Genomic DNA, 20,213 nt, shown 5'->3' on the forward strand with positions numbered 1-20,213 from the left:
TCAAGAGTCTTCTCCAACACCACAGTTCAAAAGCATCAATCTTCGAAGCTCAGCTTTCTTTATAATCCAACTCTCACATCCTTACATGACCACTGGGAAAACCATAGCCTTGACTAGACAGACCTTTGTTGACAAACTAATGTCTCTGCTTTTTAATATGCTGTCTAGGTTGGTTATAACTTTCCTTCCAAGGAGTAAGCATCTTTTAATTTCATGGCTGCAATCACCATCTGCAGTGATTTTGGAGCCCAGAAAAATAAAGTCAGCCACTGTTTCCACTGTTTCCCCATCTATTTCCCATGAAGTGATGGGACTGGATGCCATGATCTTAGCTTTCTGAATGTTGAGCTTTAAGCCAACTTTTTCACTCTCCTCTTTCACTTTGATCAAGAGGCTCTAGTTCTTCTTCACTTTCTGCCATAAGGGTGGTGTCATCTGCATACCCAAGTTTATTGATATTTCGCCCAGCAATCTTGATTTCAGCTTGCTCTTCCTCCAGCCCAGCGTTTCTCATGATGTATTCTGCATATAAGTTAAACAAGTAGGGTGACAACATACAGCCTTGACGTATTCCTTTTCCTATTTGGAACCAGTCTGTTATTCCATGTCCTGTTCTAACTGTTGCTTTCTGACCTGCATACAGGTTTCTCAAGAGGCAGGTCAGATGGTCTGGTATCCCCATCTCTTTCAGAACTTGCCACAGTGCATTGTGATCCACACAGTCAAAGGCTTTGACATAGTCAATAAAGCAGAAATAGATGTTTTTTCTGGAACTCTCTTGCTTTTTTGATGATCCAGCGGATGTTGGCAATTTGATCTCTGGTTCCTCTGCCTTTTCTAAAACCAGCTTGAACATCTGGAAGTTCATGGTTCACGTATTGCTGAAGCCTGGCTTGGAGAATTTTGAGCATTACTTTACTAGCGCGTGATATGAGTGCAATGGTGTGGTAGACTGAGCATTCTTTGGCATTGCCTTTCTTTGGGATTGGAATGAAAACTGACCTTTTCCAGTCCTGTGGCCACAGCTGAGTTTTCCAAATGTGCTGGCATATTGAGTGCAGCACTTTCACAGCATCATCTTTCAGGATTTGAAATAGCTCAACTGGAATTCCATCACCTCCACTGGCTTTGTTTGTAGTGATGCTTCCTAAGGCCCACTTGACTTCACATTCCAGGATGTCTGTGTCTAGGTGAGTGATCACACCATCGTGATTACCTGGGCCGTGAAGATCTTTTTTGGTACAGTTCTTCTGTGTGTACTTGCCACCTCTTCTTAATATCTTCTGCTTCTGTTAGGTCCATACCATTTCTGTCCTTTATTGAGCCCATCTTCGAATACAATATTTCCTTGGTATCTCTAATTTTCTTGAAGAAATCTCTAGTCTTTCCCGTTCTATTGTTTTCCTCTATTTCTTTGCATTGATCACTGAGGAAGGCTTTCTTATCTCTCCTGGCTATTCTTTGGAACTCTGCATTCAGATGGGAATATCTCTCCTTTTCTCCTTTGCTTTCCTTCCCCTTCTTTTCACAGCTACTTGTAAGGCCTCCTCAGACAGCCAATTTGCTTTTTCGCATTTCTTTTTCTTGGGGATGGTCTTGATTCCTGTCTCCTGTACAATGTCACGAACCTCCGTCCATAGTTCATCAGGCACTCTGTCTATCAGATTTAGTCCCTTAAATCTATTTCTCACTTCCACTGTATAGTCATAAGGGATTTGATTTAGGTCATACCTGAATGGTCTAGTGGTTTTCTCCACTTGCTTCAATTTCAGTCTGAATTTGGCAATAAGGAGTTCATGTTCTGAGCCAGTCAGCTCCCGGTCTTGTTTTTGCTGACTGTATACAGCGTCTCCATCTTTGGCTGCAGAGAATATAATCAGTCTGATTTCGGTGTCGACCATCTGGTGATGTCCATGTGTAGAGTCTTTTCTTGTGTCGTTGGAAGAGGGTGATTACTATGACCAGTGCGTTCTCTTGGCAGAACTCTATGAGCCTTTGCCCTGCTTCATTCTGTACTCCGAGGCCAAATTTACCTGTTACTCCAGGTGTTTCTTGACTTCCTACTTTTGCATTCCAGTGCCCTATAATGAAAAGGACATCTTTTTTGGGTGTTAGTTCTAGAAGGTCTTGTAGGTCTTTATAGAACAGTTCAACTTCAGCTTCTTCGGCATTACTAGTCAGGGCATAGCCTTGGATTACCGTGATATTGAATGGTTTGCCTTGGAAAAGAACAGAGATCATTCTGTCATTTTTGAGATTGCATCCATGTACTGCATTTTGGACTCTTTTGTTGACCACGATGGATGGCTACTCCATTTTTTCTAAAGGATTCCTGCCCACAGTAGTAGATATAATGGTCATCTGAGTTAAATTCAGCCATTCCAGTCCATCTTAGTTCGCTGATTCCTAGAATGTTGACGTTCACTCTTGCCATCTCCTGTTTGACCACTTTCAGTTTGCCTTGATTCATGGACCTAACATTCCAGGTTCCTATGCAATATTGCTCTTTCCAGCATCGGACCTTGCTTCTATCACCAGTCACATCCACAACTGGGTGTTGTTTTTGTTTTGGCTCCATCCCTCATTCCTTCTGGACTTATTTCTCCACTGATCTCCAGTAGCATGTTGGGCACCTACCGACCTGGGGAGTTCATCCTTCAGGGTCCTATCTTTTTGTCTTTTCATACTGTTCATGGGGTTCTCAAGGCAAGAATAGTGAAGTGGTTTGCCATTGCCTTCTCCAGTGGACCACATTCCATCAGACCTCTCCACCATGACCCATCCGTCTTGGGTGGCCCCACACGGGATGGCTTAGGTTCATTGAGTTAGACAAGGCTGTGTTCCTGTGATCAGATTGGCTAGTTTTCTGTGATTATGGTGTCAGTGTGTCTGCCCTCTGATGCCCTCTCTCAGTGCCAACCGAGAGTTATGTCTAATATAACTCCACCAAATATTTAGAATAGGTCAGAAAGATGTACCAGAGTGCAAGTTAGTTACCACCTCATAATGTACCCCCTAACCAGGGATGTCCTTGGGAGGATGGCAGCCCGCCTCGCCCCACACTTACTGCTTCCTGTATGGAGAGATGGGACCACCGTCCTCCCCCGCAACCCCCGAGACCACACAAAGGGCAGCCCAGCCCCCCGCCGCAAGGTCCCCGATACTTAGAGACTCATATCCTGGGTATCCTTGAGCTCCGCACCCACTGCACACACCAAGAGTCGCTTCCTAGCTTTTTGTAAGACAGAAAGATTGCCTTTGGTTTCAGGACACTACAAACTCAGCACGGAGGTCATTCTGCGTACATCACAGATGTCAGCTCTGGCCTCTGTGGGTCCACGGGGGAGCAGGGAGCCTGGTGGCGCCCACGGTGCTCCGGTTTGTGGAGGAAGGCCGTTGGCCGCTTGCTGGGATTTGGGATCTGAAACAAACGATGAATTCTGACTCAGCCGCCGACCTGCCGCTCTGGTCTGTGGTGTCAGTGGGGATGTGGGAGGGGGGACGCTGTCACACGGTCTGGGGTCTGCAGGGTGGCCCAGCCCAAGTCCACTGCTTCAGGACCCCCATCCCTGTGCTGGGCTGACATCACTCCATCCCAGGCCTCCAAACCTGTGGCCCTCCCAGCCACCCGGACACCCCCCACTGGACATGCACAGGCCCGGAGGAGCCCATCGGTCACCCCCACACACACCAGCTCACCCACCAGGGTGGCTCTCTGCAGCCACACCGCCATCCCCCCGCCCTCTGCTCCTGCCTGCCGACCAGCCTGGAGCTCAGCAAGGCCTCAAAACTGCTATCTTCCTTCTGACCTGGAGCCTACAAACAGCGCTCCGTCCTCCAGTTTCGCTGGAGAGCAAGCCCTTCCCCTCGCTGGGCCAGGTCTACTGCTGTCTCTGGGGATCTGTCCTCCGCAAGGCCACTACTGCTATTTTCCCAGCATAAGCCAGACCCCTCCATCCCTGCTTCAAACCTTCCCTGTCTGTTAATAGAAACACTGGAGGGCTCTCTCCCGAGCACCTGCCATGTTTCAGGACTGAGCCGGGGGCTCCCCAAAGCCTCACAGACACCTAATGAGAAGAGGATCACCCCAGGGAACAGGGGAGAAAGCCGAGGTCCACGACTTTCAGGACAAAATCCCAGAGTCATTACTGGAACCAGGCCCTTCTTGCTCATTAGTTTTCAGAATTCAGGAAGCATTAGGACTTGGGTCATGTTAACAATGCGGATGGCCGGGTTCTAACCCAAGAGACCGGGATTCAGGGAGTCTGAGGTCAGACGGGAATCTGCAGTAACAGGCAGCAGCCCCCCTCACCGCGCCCCAAACGACAACACACACACACACACACACACACACACACACACACACACACACACACACACACACACACACACACACACACACACACACACACACGGAAAGGGGCCCTGCCCCCTCTCCCTGCCCCACCCCCTCCCGGTGCTACAGGTACCCAGAGCCACTCCCTTTAGGCAAACCAGTGCTACCTGTCCATTGGCCCCGCCCCTGCTGCATCAGCCAGCTCTCTCCTCTCTGCCATCAGGATGGGCTCAGTGGGGGACTTCCCTGGCGGTCCAGTAGCTAAGACTCTGTGATCCCAGTGCAGGGGGCCGGAGTTTGACCTCTGGCCCGGGAACTAGACCCCACATGCCACAACTCAAGATCCCACGTGCTGAAACTAGGACCTGGCCCAGCTAAATAAATAACTTTTAAAAAAATGACGCTCCGCGGACACACCTCCCCGGGCGTCAGCACACCCTCTGCAGCTGAGTCTTGGTCACTGGCTCCCAGCAGGTTCACTGGGACCGCTGATGGGCTCAGCTGCCTCCTGTAAGGCAGGGCCTCAGGCACCAGGGGACATGCTCCCTGCCACCTCTCCAGGGCCCAATGACATTCCTAGGATGGTGCGTGAGGCCTGAGCAGATGAGAGGGTGCCTGGTGGACCCCCAGACCCACAGCCAAATCACCTACCTGGATGCGGGGAGCAGATGCACCATGGCCTGAGAACACAGGTGGGAGGTGGCCCACCACAGCCACTGGATGTCACTGGGCATGTCCGGAAGCCACGTCACCAGTCTGCAGGAGGGAAATGCAGAGACACACCCCTTGTATGCAGGTGAAGACAAGCCACAGCAAAAGGACAAGAAGAAACCCCGCCCGAAGGCAGACATCTGACGACAGTGCCATCATCCAGGTAAACGGCCAGGGTCACTTCTCACCCCAAGCTGATAAATTCTGCAAGGCAAGCCCACCTAAAAGCCCTAAAGCAAAATGGGGCCACTTTGGATTCAGGAGAGCTCAATGGACTTACATGGAGATAAAAGGCCTGGGTCTTCCAAGACCCCGCTCCTCCGGGGCAGCATGGACCCTGACACACAGCATCTTCTGGTTGAAACACCAGCCCTGCACCCACATGGAAGGTGCTCGGCCACATGCACGCCCACAGACGAAGCTGCCAAGGAGGCCTGACCTCTGCCCTCCAGGCCTCCAACACCCCAGACACGAAAAGGACCCCATGTCTCGGGCTTTAGGAAATGCAAGCAGAGGACTCCCCTGGCGGCTCAGTGGTGGAGCGCGCCTGCCAACGCAGGAGGCGTGAGTTCCAGCCCTGCTCCAGGGAGATCCTACCCGCCTCGGAGCAGCTAAGCCCGTGCACCACAGCTCCTGAGCCTCTGCTCTCAAGCCCGGGAGCCGCAACTACTGAAGCCCACGTGCCCTGGAGCCAGTGCTCAGCAACAAGGGAAGTCACTGCAATGAGAAGCCATGCACTGCAACTAGAGAGCAGCCCCCACTCAACGCAACTAGAGAAAAGCCCATGCGGCAAGGAAGACTCAGCACGGCCACAAACAAAGAAACATTTTGTGAAAGTGTTAGCTGCTCAGTCATGTCCGACTCTGTGCAACCCCATGGACTGGAACCTCTGTCCCTGGGGTTCCCCAAGCAAGAATACTGGAGTGGGTTGCCATTCCCTTCTGCAGGGGATCCTCCCAACCCAGGGATCAAATCTGGGTCTCCTGCACTTAAAAAAAAAAAGAAAGAAAGACCTACTATATAGCACATGGAACTCCACTCAATCTTATGTGCCAGCCTGGTTGGGAGGGGGGTTTGGGGGAGAATGGATGTGTGTATACGTATGGCTGAGTTCCTTCAGTGTTCTCCCGAAACTATCACAACATTGTTAATTGACTATAGCCCAATGCAAAATGATTTGGTGTTAAAAAAAATTAAGATTAAAACAAAAAAAGAAATGTCAAGGGACTTCCCTGGTGGTGCCGTGGTAAAGAACTTGCCCTCCATTGCAGGGGACGAAGGTTTGATCCCTGGTCAGGGGACTAAGATCACACATGCCACAGGGCAACTAAGCCGGCTTGTCACAACTAACGAAGCCCGCGCGCTTCTTGGTCTGAAAACCAAGCACAACCACAACAAATAAATAAAAGAACTTATCAAACTATTTTTTTTTTTAAACAAAAGGAAGGAAAAAATATGCCAGAGCAGCCCGCCCTCCTCCCAGGGCGAGGCAGGTGGCTGAGTGGTGGGGCTGGGGAGTGATCTGGGAGGTCCAGCAGAGCCAGAGAACTGAGCTGGAGTTTGAAGGATGGCTGGGACTTTTAAGGGCTTCTCTCACAGCTCAGCTGGTAAAGAATCTGTTAGCAATGCAGGAGACTCTGCTTCTATTCCTGGGTCGGGAAGATCTGCTGGAGAAGGGATAGGCTACCCAGTCCAGGATTCTTGGGCTTCCCCTGTGGTTCAGCTGGCAAAGAATCCACCTGCAATGCAGGAGACCCTGGTTCGATCCCTGGGTTGGGAAGATCCCCTGGAGAAGGGAAAGGCTCCCCACTCCAATACTCTTGGCCTGGGGAATTCCATGGACTGGATAGTCCATGGGGTCGCAAAGAGTCGGGCATGACTGAGTGAGCTTCACTTTCACTTTGGGACTTTTAAAAAGACAGACGGAAAGACATGCTGACTACGTTGCTAAAAAGAAAATAAACAGTAAAGTAGACGTGAAGAAAATGGAGGGAAAACAAATGCCCAGGAACCTAGCAGCCACACAGCTTAGGCCTCGGGATCCTTCTGACACACCAGGAGTAAATCCGCCTCCCTCCCAAAAATGTAGACCTGCAAGAAGTGACAAACCTAGGCGTCGGGGTGGCCAGGGGCTCGCCAACCAGGCACCTTTCCAGGGTGTTCCACGCAGACTGTGAGCTCCACCCGGATGTGTAAGGAGCCAGGCTCTGAGCTGAATCCTCACCCGACCCCCCAGCCCCGAGAGGAAGCCACAAAGCCACGGGCAGTGTTCACCTCTGGACCACAGCGATGGCAGACTCCACGGGCAGTGTGCAGGGCAGCATCACGTAGGACATGATCTTAACTGGGAAGAAGCTGAAAATCTTGTTTATGCACCCGTCTCGGCTTCTCATTGCATTCCTCAGTGCTAAAAAACACAAGTCAGAGGTCTGTTTCCCACCAGCGTAAAAACCAAACCACCTTCCCCAGCTGGTGCCGGGAATTTCTATAAATCCTACCAATCCTGGCAGCTATGCAATCAGAAAGTGAAAAAGTGAAAGTGAAAGTTTCTGAGTCATGTCCCACTCTTTGTGACACCATGGCCTGTAGCCTGCCAGGCTCCTCTGTTCATGGGATTCTCCAAGCCAGAATACTGGAATGGATAGCTTCCCTTCTCCAGGGGATCTTCCCAAGCCAGGGATCGAACCCATGTTTCCCACATCGCAGGTGTGTCCTTTACCATCTGAGTCACCAGGGAAGGAATCAGAATCTATCACAAATGAGATCAGATGTGGGATGTGCCTACACAGCCCTTGGATCGCTGACAGGACACAGGGTCCCTTTTAAAGAGTTTCTTTTTAACAGACTCCCTGGAGAAGGGAATGGCAGCCCACTCCAGTATTCTTGCCTGGAGAATTTCATGGACAGAGGAGTCTCCTGGGCTACAATCCATGGTGTCGCAAACAGCTGGACACAACTGAGCAGCATTCATTACTACTTCATTCTTAAATTTATTTATTGAATTTATTTGGCTGTGCTGAGTCTTAGTTGTGGCATGTGGTATCCAGGTCCTGGGCCAGGGATCAAAACTTGGCCCCCTGCATTGAGTCTTAGTCACTGCATTGAGTCTTCCAGAATGGAAATCCCACTTCACTTTAAATTACTTTTGGAGGCGGACACAAACATCTCAAATCTCCCCAGCCCAGGCTTCATGACCTTTTCTTTGCATCTGCAGTTGGATTCCCCTCTTCCACCCGGACCCGCTAGCCGTCTGTTTTCCTGATGTGATGACCTCACGATGCCGCAGATCACAACAACCGGAGCAGCTGTAGGATACTGCAACTCCTAGGGCATTAGTGCCTGAGGCAAGAAACAGCAGCCCTTTCATCTTTGCTGCTGTTCAGCCTCAGTCGTGTCTGAAGACTGCAGCACGCCAGGCCACCCTGTCATTCACTGTCTCCTGGAGCTTGCTCAAACCCATGCCCATCGTGTCGGTGATGCCATCCAACCATCTCATCCTCTGTTGACCCCTTCTTCTCCTGCCCTCAATCTTTCCCACCATCAGGGTTTTTTCTGATGAGTCAGTTCTTTGCATCAGGTGGCCAAAGTATTGGAGTTTCTGCTTCAGCATCAGTCCTTCCAGTGAATATTCAGGACTGATCTCCTTCAGGATGGACTGCTTGGATCTCCTTGCATCCAAGAGACTCTCAAGAGTCTTCTCCAGCACCACAGTTCAAAAGCATCTATGCTTGCGCGCTCAGCTTTCTTTATACTCCAACTCTCACATCCATACACGACTGCTGGAAAACCCACAGCTTTGACCAGATGGAACGAAGACCCAGTGCAACTGAAAATAAATTTAAACAAACAAATAAACAAACCCAGCTGCAATGTTATGTGCCAGCCTGGATGGGAGGAGGGTTTGGGGGCGAATAGATACCTGCATGGCTGAGTTTCTTCACTGCTCACCTGACACCATCACGACACTGTTAATCGGTTCTACCCCAATATAAAATGTCTTTGGTGTTAAATAAATAAGTAAAATACAAACTCAGCTGGAGCTTGTTTTCCTCTGGCCATGACCGCATGGGAAGGGAGACACAGCAAGGACTCAGGGGGATAGGAGGTCCATGCGGGGAGGCGGGAGCCCCACCAACCTGCGCTGGTCACTCTGCCCTGCTTCTTCCCAAGCAGCAGCTCGCCCTTCCTCCACAGCTCACGGGGAGGCCGCCCTTCCTGCTCTGAAAGGGTCACCGACCACCGCCTCCTCTGTGCGCCCCCTCCCCACCCCCAGAGCCAGTACCCATGGTGAGCTTGGGCGACAGGGTCTCCAGGACGCTCTCGTCCCAGGAGAGCACCCCAAGGCGCTCTTGTTCCAGCAGCTCCTCTCGCTCAGGCAACGCCTCCCGGGTGGCCACGCCCAGAAAAGGCTCCAAGCTCTCAGGCTCCGCCTCCGGCTCCGCCTCTGGCTCCGACTCTGCTGGGGACACACTCAGGCACAGATGGGGCCCGTCGAGGATGCCTGCGAAGGGCACGGAAACAAAACCCATCAGGCGATTTCGGGCAGCAGGGTCCCTGCTCGCCCAGCCACCTTGCCCACTCAGTTAGAGGGAAGCTAACAGGCCTGTTAGGACACGGCGGGGATCCACCTGGGAATAATCTGCCTGGGATCCACCCTGCTCCACCTCCCTTTTCCTAACACGGAAAGCGCAGTGTGGGCCTTTGAAGCTGGATGGAGGAGGCGGGCAGCTAGCTCGGTCACTCACCAGCCTGTGGGCTCTAGAGCCACAGGTGGACCCAGGAGGTTCAAGGGAAGGATGATAACTGATTTATGACAACTGCACCACTGGTGAAGCCCAATGTTCCAGACCCTGCAGCAGCCACGCAACTGCTCCCAGCTGAGTGCTGAGGAATCAGAAGCCCAGAGAGGTGAAGCGAATTGCCTAAAGTCACACAGCCGACAAGCATCAGAGCGAGATTCGAACCCAGGTCTGACATCAACGATGGCACCCTTCCATCACACGACCTCGGAAAGAAGCCACAGGTCGGGGAGTCTGTGCTGGCCCTGCCCTGGGTGCCAGGGCTCAGGGGCCGATCCCAGTGGGTGGTTCCTGCTCTCACGCTGGGTGGGGACGGGAGGACGGGTAGACTTGGATGCCCACGCCTTCCCTGGCTCACCTCTCGCTTCCAACCTTGGGGTTAAAAGCCCAGGGGCTGTCCCTACATGCCCCCCGCCTCACTCCCAAGCTACACCTCCCACTTCGACTCCCTTGGATCTTTCCAGCCTCTGACAGACACACAACTCAGCCTCTGGAGACCTATTCTCTCTTAGGAATGTTTCAGAGAATCTGTTACCAGGGAACACCTGCCCTGCCCCCATGCATCCTCTAGTGAACCCCAAGGAAGCCAGGTTGACCGAGGCAGAACCTTGCTTAGATCCTTAAACCCAAACCCAGCACCAATGCTGCAAGCGCCCAGCCCCACGCCAGGATTTAGAATTACTAAGATCAGCTGGCATCATTACTCCAAAGTCCTTTTGCTACAGATGTGGAAAGAGAGGCCCAGAGAGAGGAGTGGCTTGCCCAAAGTCACCAAGTGACTTCTATAGGGTCCCTCATTGTCTTTTATTCCCAGCTGGCTCCCAAATTTCAATCCCAGTCCAGGCCTGCTGTCTAGAACCTCGAATTCTGACATCACTATGCCTCCTGGGTGCATGCCTGCTAAGTTGCTTCAGTCATGTCCGACTCTGAGACCCCATGGACTGTAGCCCGCCAGGCTCCTCTGTCCCTGGAGATTCTCCAAGCAAGAATACTGGAGTGGGTTGCCAGGCCCTCCTCCAGGGGGTCTTCCCGACCCAGGGAACGAAGCTGCATCTCCCGCAACTCTCGCATTGGCAAGTGGGTTCTTTACCACGAGCGCCACCTGGCAAGGCCCAATGCCGCCTGCCCAACCACCCAAATCTGTCCCAGGGCACCACCCATGGGGCTCTCGAGCATTCCTGCAGGACCCGTGCCCTCCCAAGGGCCCAAACCGAGAGCACCGCCCTCTGCTCCAGTCCTGACCACAGAAGCCAAGAACTTCATCCCCGAGTCCTCTTCTGCGGGAACGTCTGGTTGGTCGTCTCCCAGTCCTGTCCCCTTCGGCCCCTTCAACCTACCTTGCTACCGGGACCCCGGCCGAGCCCACGGCAGCCACCTTGATCGGGGATGTGGGCCTTACCCTCTCTGTAGCGCGGCCATGGGCCCTGGCAAAGCTCCCTCTGCCTGCCACCACTCCAGCGTCAGCAGCCCGCCATGGCTCCCCATGGCTGTGAGATTCAAGTCCCTCACCACCTCCACGAGGCCCAGCCTTGCCCCTCTTTCTATTCACCCCCATTCCTGCCTCCCCCAATCTGTTCCTCTGTCCCCCACCCCTACCACTCCAGTGACACACGCCTTTTTTCCACCTCGAAGACTGTCTGCAGGCCTCATGCTCACATACCCCCATGCCTAAAACATTCCTGTTCACCCTCAAAGCATCACTGCAGATTCGCATCCTCCCAGGAGCCCTGCTTTCCCTTTCCTTGCAGAATCCCCCCCCGCCCCCTAACTGAACCCCATCTGAATCTACAGCATCCTGTATGATCCTGCCAGGGCACTGAGCTCTCCGTCAGCCTTCTATGTACGTACCTGCCCTCCTCCCCAGTCTCAAGACTAAGCTCCAGGCAGGCAGAGGCCACATCTGTCTATCCACTCTGGAGTCCCAAGTACACAGCCAATTGCTTAGCACCCAGAAGGTATGCAGTAAGCACTTTCTGAGTGGATAAATACATGTGCATCCCATGAACCACACCAGCTCCTTGGTCTAGGACAGAGACTACTTCAAATAATCAATGACTGTACCAACTGTTAGTATCGGGGAAAATAGCTCAAAACATCACTAATAGTTGGTTCCACACTAACATTTGAAGAACCCAAGTTCCCCAGCCCAGACTATCCAGGACCTTTCCCCAGAACACAGGTGGGCTGGTGGACACGGCCCACACCTGGCTGGAGGCAGCTCTCCTGATGGCTTCACCTGGGACCCAGAAGCCGTTTCTCTCCCTTCCTCATCAAACTAAAGGTTCACAATTGTTCAAGCAGTAATGAAAAAGAAAGCAGCTGCCTTCGGTTGGCAGACAGGGACACTTCAGAGGGCGAGGAACCCGGGGCTGTGACCTCTGTAGGGTCAGCATGGTTGACCCCAGCTCTGCTCCCTGGAATGCGGGCCATGGCTGCCTCCATCTCCCCATCTGTAAAATGGGGGCAACGATTTCCTATCTCTCAGGGCCGAGCCAGATGGCAGGTGAATGTGCTGAGCATTGGGTGGTGGATCCAGCACGGTTCCCCTGGTGACCAAGACTGTGAACAGAAAGCTGGCTCAAAGGGCATGGCTGTCGCCCCCACCATACGCACCATTCTTCTCCAAGAACCTGAGCGCGTCTAAATATCCTTGAAGGCACATCTCTCCAAGCACCTGTGAACAAACCACGTGAAGTTAACCGCAGGCGGAGTCACCACGCGCCATTCCTTTCAGCATCACCTGAAGATGGCAGGCTCAGAGCCAGGAATCCTCCGAGCTCCGAGTCGATGCCATGTGTGGACGGGGCTCTGTGCTACCGGGAGAAGGCAGCCCCGCTTCCTGGCAGGACTTGACTCGAACGACACCCGCTCCGCGCACAGCCCAGGCTGGCGCCCCAGCATGACGGGAGCTGGTTCCTCTGGTCTCCTTTGGTCCCTGGACAAGCCTCCATCCTCACAAATAGCGGGGCCTGATCTGCTTGTCGTGGGACATTGGGCTGCCTCCTCTGCACTCAAACCACACGGGCACCCGATGCTGTGGCCCAGCTTTCTCTCCACCCGTGAGCACACACCGCCAGGTATGCCATATGGCATGACCTTCTTTCTCCCCAGAGAGCTGTCACTGTGCAGATTCTACCAACTTTCTTACTCTATCAGGGTGGTAAGGTCCACCACACTATAGCGACAACCAAGAAAAGATTAAACGAGTTTCCCATGTGGTCCAGCAGTTAAGACTCCACGCTTTCACTGCCAAGAACCCAAGTTCAATCCCTTAAGATCCTACAAGTCTCAAGGCAGAGCTGGGGGTGGGGGAGATTCAGCCACCACATGCAGTGTAATTCCTGACCATGGCTGCCAAGAATCACTGGGGGACTTCCCTGGTGGTCCAGTGGGTCAGGCTCTGCACTCCCGAGCCAGGGGCTTTCAATCTCTGGTCAGGGAACGAGATCTTGTGCCACAACTAAGACCCAGTGTAGCCAAATTAATTAATTAATTTAAAAAGAGAATCGTTTGGATAATTAAAAAAAAAGACAGCCTACTGCCCAAGCTGTGATGTGCTGTGACCAGGCGTGTCCAACTCTTTGCCAACCCCATGGACTGTAGCCCGCCAGCCTCCTCTGTCCATGGGATTTCCCAGGCAAGAATACTGGAGTGGGTTGCCATTTCCTCCTCCAGGGGATCTTCCCGACCCAGGGACCCAACCTGAGTCTCTTGCATCTCGTGCATTGGCAGATGGATTCAGGCTGTGGATACTTAAGCCTTAGCCCCTGGAAGTGGGATCTCAGTGGCGACCCCCAGCCCTCCCTTTCAGTGGCCCCGGGGGATTCTGGTGACCAGCAGGAGGCAGCACTGGGCTGAGTCCCTTTTCCAGGCTGGGGTTTGTTGCTGCTGGGCAGTCAGTGTGGAGGACAGCTGCTGCTCTGCTCGCTCAGTCGGGTCCGACTCTTTGTGACCCTTTGGGCTGTAGCCCGCCAGGCTCCTCTGTCCCTGGGATGTTTCAGGCAAGAATACTGGAGTGCCTTGCCATTCCCTTCCCCCGACTCAGGGATTGAACCCACTTCTCCCGCGTCTCCTGCATTGCAGGCAGATTCTTTACCCAGTGAGCCATCAGGGAAGCCTGAAGAGCTGCTGGGTTCCCTGGCAAAGAGGGATGCAAAGGCGAGAGCAGCACCCCCAGAACTCAGAGCCCCCCTCACCTTGACATCCGGGGGGAAGACCGACTGGAACATCAGGTAGAGGTTCTCTGTGCAGAAGTGCATGTTGAGCCTGGTGAAGCCTTCGTGAAGTAAGAACGTGGACTTGACTCTGGGGCAGATGTCGCTCTCCCCATAGAAGGGAGACACAGTGATGGTTGTTTTGGAATCAATGAAGGGTAAGTTATCACTTATTCCTCCATCCACATATCGCTTTTAAGGGAGAAGGAAAAAGGAAAAAAGCACACACTGTCAGAAGCTCTGGGCTGGAGTTTTCTGTGTGTTTCAGATTAGGGACAGAGACTTCTCAGAGCCGCAGGCAGACCTAGTGAGAGAACAGGGAGCTTGGAACAACTCTCAGCAAACCCCTAGTGAGCATTTCTGCGCCAGCAGGCTGCAGGCTGGCACTCAGGACTGCCACATGCTGCTGGGTGCTCCGCGGTGCTCCGCCCAGCCGGGAGCGCCCCCAGGCGAGTCCATGCAACTTGCCTCCACTAGGGGCGCTGTGTGCACTCAGGGCAGAGTGTGATGTAGATCAGGCTGAAAGGGAGACAGATGTCATGGGTTCAATTCCAGAGGCCCCCAGCTGCTGGAGCAATCTCGGACAAGACACTTAACCTGCGGTCCTGACTCTCTGCCCACACCTGGGCAATGAGGACCAGCACTGGAGACTTAAATGACGTGGTGAACCTGGGACCTGAGCTCTTAAAAAATGGCATCTTATCCCACAGCTACGGTGCATTTGGGGTAAGTACTGTGAGAATCCATTTTCCTATATTCCATGGTAAGCGCTCTGTCACTCTGTTGCGTCCAACTCTTTACGACCCCATGGACGGTAGAGGCAAAAGGCTTTCTTCATTTGGGACAGGACTCAGGGGCCCAGGGGCCCTGAACCCACTGCCTTGTCTTCCTTTTTTTTTTTTTTTTTTCAAAGATGCTTATGGGATCTTGTTTCCTGGACCAGAGATGGACCCAGGCCCCTGGCAGTGAAAGTGCAGACTCCTAACCACTGGACCACCAGGGAATTCCCAGGAACACAGTTTAAAAGTGGACTTACCACGCCTCTGAAGGAAGGGGGGATCAAGCCAAAGACGACAGGGATGTAGCAGGAACAATACAAGGCCTGAGAAGACAAAAGAGAGTGAAACCACAGCACAGCCCAGAGCAGGCAGCCTTTTACCCCTGGGCCTTTACAAGCCTTCTCCAAGCAAGGAGAGCAATGAGCCTGAAAGCGCTGTTGGCAGAGCCGCTGCTTTACTAAATGGTTGAATGAAAACATCCAGCCCACAAACTTACTATTTCAGCATGCCTGCCTGCCCAGTGGCATCTGACTCTCTGTGACCCTGATGGACTGTAGCCCACCAGGGTCCTCTGTCTATGGGGTTTTCCAGGCAAGAATGCTGGATCAGGGAGCCATCTCCTCCTCCAGGGGATCTTCCTGACCCAGGGATCGAACCTGCATCTCCTGCATCTATCGGCACCACAGGCAGGTTTTTACCACTGCGCCACCCGGGAAGCCCAGGGTCCAAGTGTAACTTCAGACTTAAACCTCCCGTCTCTGCTCCCCACGAGGGTCCCACTGGGCCATCACAGACAGGACCAACTAGTTGCTGACTAGCTGATTGCCTGGCAAGGAGATTAGATGAGGGCTTTGCAATTACTGCCATTCATCAGAATCTCCTGGAAAGCTTGGCCAACCACAGACTCGGGGCCCCACCCCTAAGATTCTGATGAGGCAAGTTGGAGGCGGGGCCTGAGAGCCTGAGATACTGCTGCCTGGTCGCCCAGGGACCACGCTCTGCGCCTCACCGGCTAGCGAGCATAAGCATGATGTAACACTGGTGCAACGAGAGAAAAGAGCTCCCGTGGGGATGCGCAGGTGCTGGGTGCCTAGAAAATGCTCCTGGAAACAGCTTAGGCGGAAGACGACACTGGCTGCTGAGAAGCAGCTGGTTACCTATGCCAGGCAGCTTGCTCGTCCGGACCCGTGTTAAGTGAAATGACGCCCAAGGCATTCTCACAAAAGACATCAGCCAAACCAAACGGTATTTTGATGTCACCAATGATCTTCTCTGTGCTACAGCCAGAGGACAGAGGTAACCGAGACACGCTCCCACCCGTGTGGGGCTTCAGTGGACACGTCCTCATTAAGGAACAGGCATCGTTGGGAGGAGGGCCACACACATAAGGTCCCTGGAGCAGGGCTTATGATCCAAGTCGGGAAGGAGGGGGAGACACTGTCTGAACCTGACACCGTCTGGGACACCCCAGGGTTGCACATGCTGTGGACCGGACCGCTGGAGGCACACAGCTTACATCACTCTGGTACAGTGAAGCCAACCAGCATCACGGGCAACCAGGTTCTCTTGCATCTTAAGTAAAAACTGGGGCCGATTGGCCTACAACAGCCCCTCCCTGTGTTGCTTCCAAAACAAAATGGCCCTTCCGACTAGACAGTACCCAGATAAACAAACCGCTTACGTCCACGACTTCAGCTTTGGAATGAAAATCCGACACCAGCACGTTTTCTCCGTCGGACACTCTGGTAAGTGACATGACCATCTTGCCAGACAGCAGCTGGTGGACATTGTCGGGGAGGTGTCTGTGGAGACCGTCTCGGATGTACTTGCTCAAGCTGAAGGCTGGGTGGAGGATCCCCAAGTTCCGGCTCCTGGCGGTCCGGACGAGGTCCATGAGGATCCGCAATCTCTGCTCTGGGTGCGTGAGGTGGGGAGAAGGGAGGCATGGGGGTGTGAGAGAAGTATGCAAAGGAATGTACCACCCTGGAGGCGGGAATTGCTTTGTGGTGGGACCAGGAACCTGATGGCAAGGAAGCTGCCGACCCTCCCCTTTGTCTAAGCCTGGGCTGCCATATCCGGCCAGTGGTTAGTCCACACTGATGGGTAAAAGACACACCGGATCGCAAGGGCTTAGAACGACAATAACAACAAAAACATTGACTCTCTCACAGATGATGTTTTGTATTGATTAGATGTGAAAATGGTAATATTTTGGCTATACTGGGATCAAGAAAACACATTTCACTGATGTCTTTTACTTCTTCCATGTGATTCAATGGACATGAATTTCAGAAAATTCTGGGAGATACTGAAGGACAGGGAAGCCTGGTGTGCTGCAGTTCATGGGGTCACAAGGAGTCAGACACGATTTAGCGACTGAACCACAACAACTAGGAAACATGAGATTTACACATTCCTGTTGGTCGGAGCCGTTCCTGACCCACCCAGGCCAGAGGAACGGGCCTCCAGAGGCCCAGGGAGCCCTCTCTTTGTCTTCATCCCTGCATCAAGGCCAGATGCCATGAACCCACAGCATCAGAGCTTGAGCATGGATGGACCTAACCCTGCAGGGAGCAGACAGCAAGTGCAGGCTGGGACCTGACTTTGAATCCTGTCTCTTGCTTACTAGCTGAGCAACTTCAACACGTTACATCCCTGCTTCTGAGCCTCAGACAGTATGTTTTGAACATGGGACAACACTCACCTACATTTTGGAGACAGAAAAGGTTAGGTACACTGAAATCTGTACACGGTCAACGCAGAGGAAGCACCTCATATTTTCTTATTTATTTAAGAATAACATAAAAACATATTTTCTTATTTACTTGTCTGCACCAGGTCTTAATTGTGGCACACAGGATCTTTGATCTTCATTGTGGCAGGCTAGCGCTTCCATTGCAGCATGCAAATTCCCAGTTGCAGCATGAGAATTCTTCGTTGTGACATGTGGGATCTAGTTCCCCAACCAGGGATGGAACCCGGGTCCCCTGCATTGGGAGCATGCAGTCCTAGCTACTGGACCACCAAGGAAGTCCCTAGACTTAACTTTTAACCTCTGGAAAGGGAAAGAGTCACTCAGCCCTGTGGACCATAGCCCGCCAGGCTCCTCTGTCCATGGGGATTCTCCAGGCAAGAATACTGGAGTGGGTTCTCATGCCCTCCTCCAGGGGATCTTCCCCACCCAGGGATCGAACCTGGGTGTCCTGCAGTGCAGGCAGATTCTTTACCATCTGAGCCACCAAGGACACTTTTAACCTCTAATGCTACAATTGTCAAACCGTCTAGTGGACACAGGGCCCACTCACGCTCCATTTGACCTCACTCACTGGCCTGGTCCCCTCTGGTGGTCTGCACTACCCTGGCAGGCAGGGCTACCCCTGTCCCAGTCCGAGCCCTGGTCGTCCACAGATGTGGGGATGCAGAGGGTCCGGACACGCCAGCAGGCCCTGACCCACTTCTGACTCCACTGGGCTCTCCCTGCACATGTGGCCCCTTTGAGCCCAGACAGAAGGCGCATGACTGCACAGAGCTGCTTGGTTCTGCCAGGCTCTCCTTCCAGGTCAGCCCTGCTTGAGAGGTGCGCTCAGGAACCCTGCCCAAGCCACAGGCCCTGGGAATGCTCCCCGGAGCTCCCCAAAGTCAGATGGGCAGTTAAAGCAGGAAACCGGGGCTCTTAGACTCTGGGGAGCAGTTCTTGCCAAAACCTCCAGACCCTTTCGGGGGACTTGGTGGTCCCGAGCCTCCCCCTGCAAGCCCAGCCCCCCGCTGGGCTGGAGTCTGCTGACTTCCTGTGCTGGGGTCTGTGCATTTGAATCAATGAAACATTTGACCATCTGGATGTCTCCAGGTCACAAGCTGAGACACAAGGGTTGGCTTTTATCACAGCTCAAGTCCAAGCTGTGCGGACTGCCCGTGTGTCCAGTCTAGTCGTCCCCGAGGTCACATTTCCTGCTCTTTGCCCCTCTCCTTCTCAATGGAAACGGTTGCCAGCATGGCCTCTCCCAATCCCCACCTCGCAATCAGCCCAGGGTCTGCTCACTGATCCTATCCAATGGCAGGGCTGCGAGTATTGGCAAGGGATTCCTGGCCTCCAGGAACAGTCATTCCCTGCTGGCAGTGCCCAACACAGCCGTCCCTGGGTAGAGCAAAAAGTAAACGGTTGAGGAAGCCCAGAAAAACAGGGGCCAGTGGGCCAGTGAAAAGAAGCTCTATCGCCCTGTGTGGGCGCCAACAGCTGCACTCGCTCCAGGCTCTGCTCCCTGGCCAAAACCGCAGGCCATGGATGCCAGACCCTAGTAATTCAGGCCCGCTGGCCACCAGCCTCGGTCCTCCCCTCCCTCCGGTTTCCACGTGGACGGAGACCTTCACTAGGACAAGATTGAAACACCCAGGACCTGTTTCCAGGGCATTGTGCAGGGACGTGGTGGGGAAGATGGGATGGGAATGTCCGGTCCCCTAAAGGGTCTCAAACACCAGGAAAGGAGGAGAGGAGACAACTTTCCTAATTCCTCTCCTCTCCCCAAAACATCTCTCCTCAACACCCTTTCACCCCAAACCAGCTAGCTGCCCTCTAGAGGCACCCAGGCGCCCCCCTCCCGCCCCACGGTTGGGCGGAGGTCAAAGGCCCCAGGGGGCGGCGGGGAGAGGGGTGTCTAAGCCCTTCCAGTCTCCAGAGGGAAGAAGGTACCCACCCCTGCCTGGGACACAGCCCCAAACCTCCCTCCTGGCCGCACTTAGGGCAAATGGGAATTCCGCTCCCGCGATCCGTCATGCCCCCTCCTCCCCGTCGCTTAGACCACCTGGCTCTAGTCTCGGAGTGGGGTGGGGGGCTTCCTCCAAGACTGGGCAGCAAAAGGGAGGTGAGGCGAGGATGCGCTCCGGGATTCCACGCCCCGCTTTCAGGGCTCCCCGGCGCCGGGCGAAAAAGGTGCACTGGAGGACGCAACTGTTTGGGGGGAGACCCCGGGTTTACCCGCGCAGGGCCCGCTTCCAGCCCCGGCTCCCAGCGCACGCCCCATCCCGGCGCGGAGCCCAGGACCTACCCAGCGGGATCCCGGCGAGGTAGAAGGCGCAGTGCAGCGCGCCCGCCGAGGCGCCGAAGAACTTGCGCGCGTGGCGAAGGAGGTGCGGGGCGCGCTCGCTCAGGCAGCTGGTCACCCCGACGTAGTAGAAGCCCAAGAAGCCGCAGCCGGCGAAGGACAGGCTCCAGCCGCGCTCAGGGTCGTACATAGCGGCGGCAGGTTGGGGCGGCGGGGCCGGGGTCCGAGCGCGCCCGGGCTCCGTCCGGCGCCCACCCTGGCTCTCCGCCGGGTCAGGGCGCTGCAGCCCGGGTTATTCCCGGCGCGACGTCACCGGCCCCGTCCCCGCCCCGCTC

At 53.9% G+C, this 20,213-nt stretch overlaps 1 protein-coding gene across 1 annotated transcript; it reads right to left on the reverse strand.

Moving 5' to 3' along the window:
- Positions 1–2,798: 2,798 nt before the first annotated feature.
- PNPLA3 (patatin like phospholipase domain containing 3) lies at positions 2,799–20,136 on the reverse strand. Its single transcript, XM_043440266.1, has 9 exons — positions 19,882–20,136; positions 16,521–16,753; positions 15,097–15,162; positions 14,043–14,252; positions 12,460–12,520; positions 9,330–9,548; positions 7,322–7,454; positions 4,988–5,092; positions 2,799–3,421 (listed from the first exon to the last, which is right to left on the reverse strand). Exons 1-9 carry the CDS (start codon positions 20,066–20,068, stop codon positions 3,316–3,318), a joined length of 1,320 nt encoding a protein of 439 aa, XP_043296201.1. The 5' UTR covers positions 20,069–20,136; the 3' UTR covers positions 2,799–3,315.
- Positions 20,137–20,213: the final 77 nt, after the last annotated feature.

The sequence above is a fragment of the Cervus canadensis genome, chromosome 21, assembly GCF_019320065.1.
Source record: "Cervus canadensis isolate Bull #8, Minnesota chromosome 21, ASM1932006v1, whole genome shotgun sequence".
Lineage (NCBI taxonomy): Eukaryota > Metazoa > Chordata > Mammalia > Artiodactyla > Cervidae > Cervus > Cervus canadensis.

Excerpts from the sequence above, each read along its gene's own strand:
- PNPLA3 (XM_043440266.1), bottom strand. The coding sequence starts at position 20,068 with ATGTACGACCCTGAGCGCGGCTGGAGCCTGTCCTTCGCCGGCTGCGGC. Across the intron at positions 12,521-14,042 it reads TCTTCCCCCCGGATGTCAAG|GTGCTTGGAGAGATGTGCCT; the intron begins GTGAGGGGGGCT and ends GTTTGTTCACAG. Across the intron at positions 9,549-12,459 it reads CAGGTTCTTGGAGAAGAATG|GCATCCTCGACGGGCCCCAT; the intron begins GTGCGTATGGTG and ends TGCCCTTCGCAG.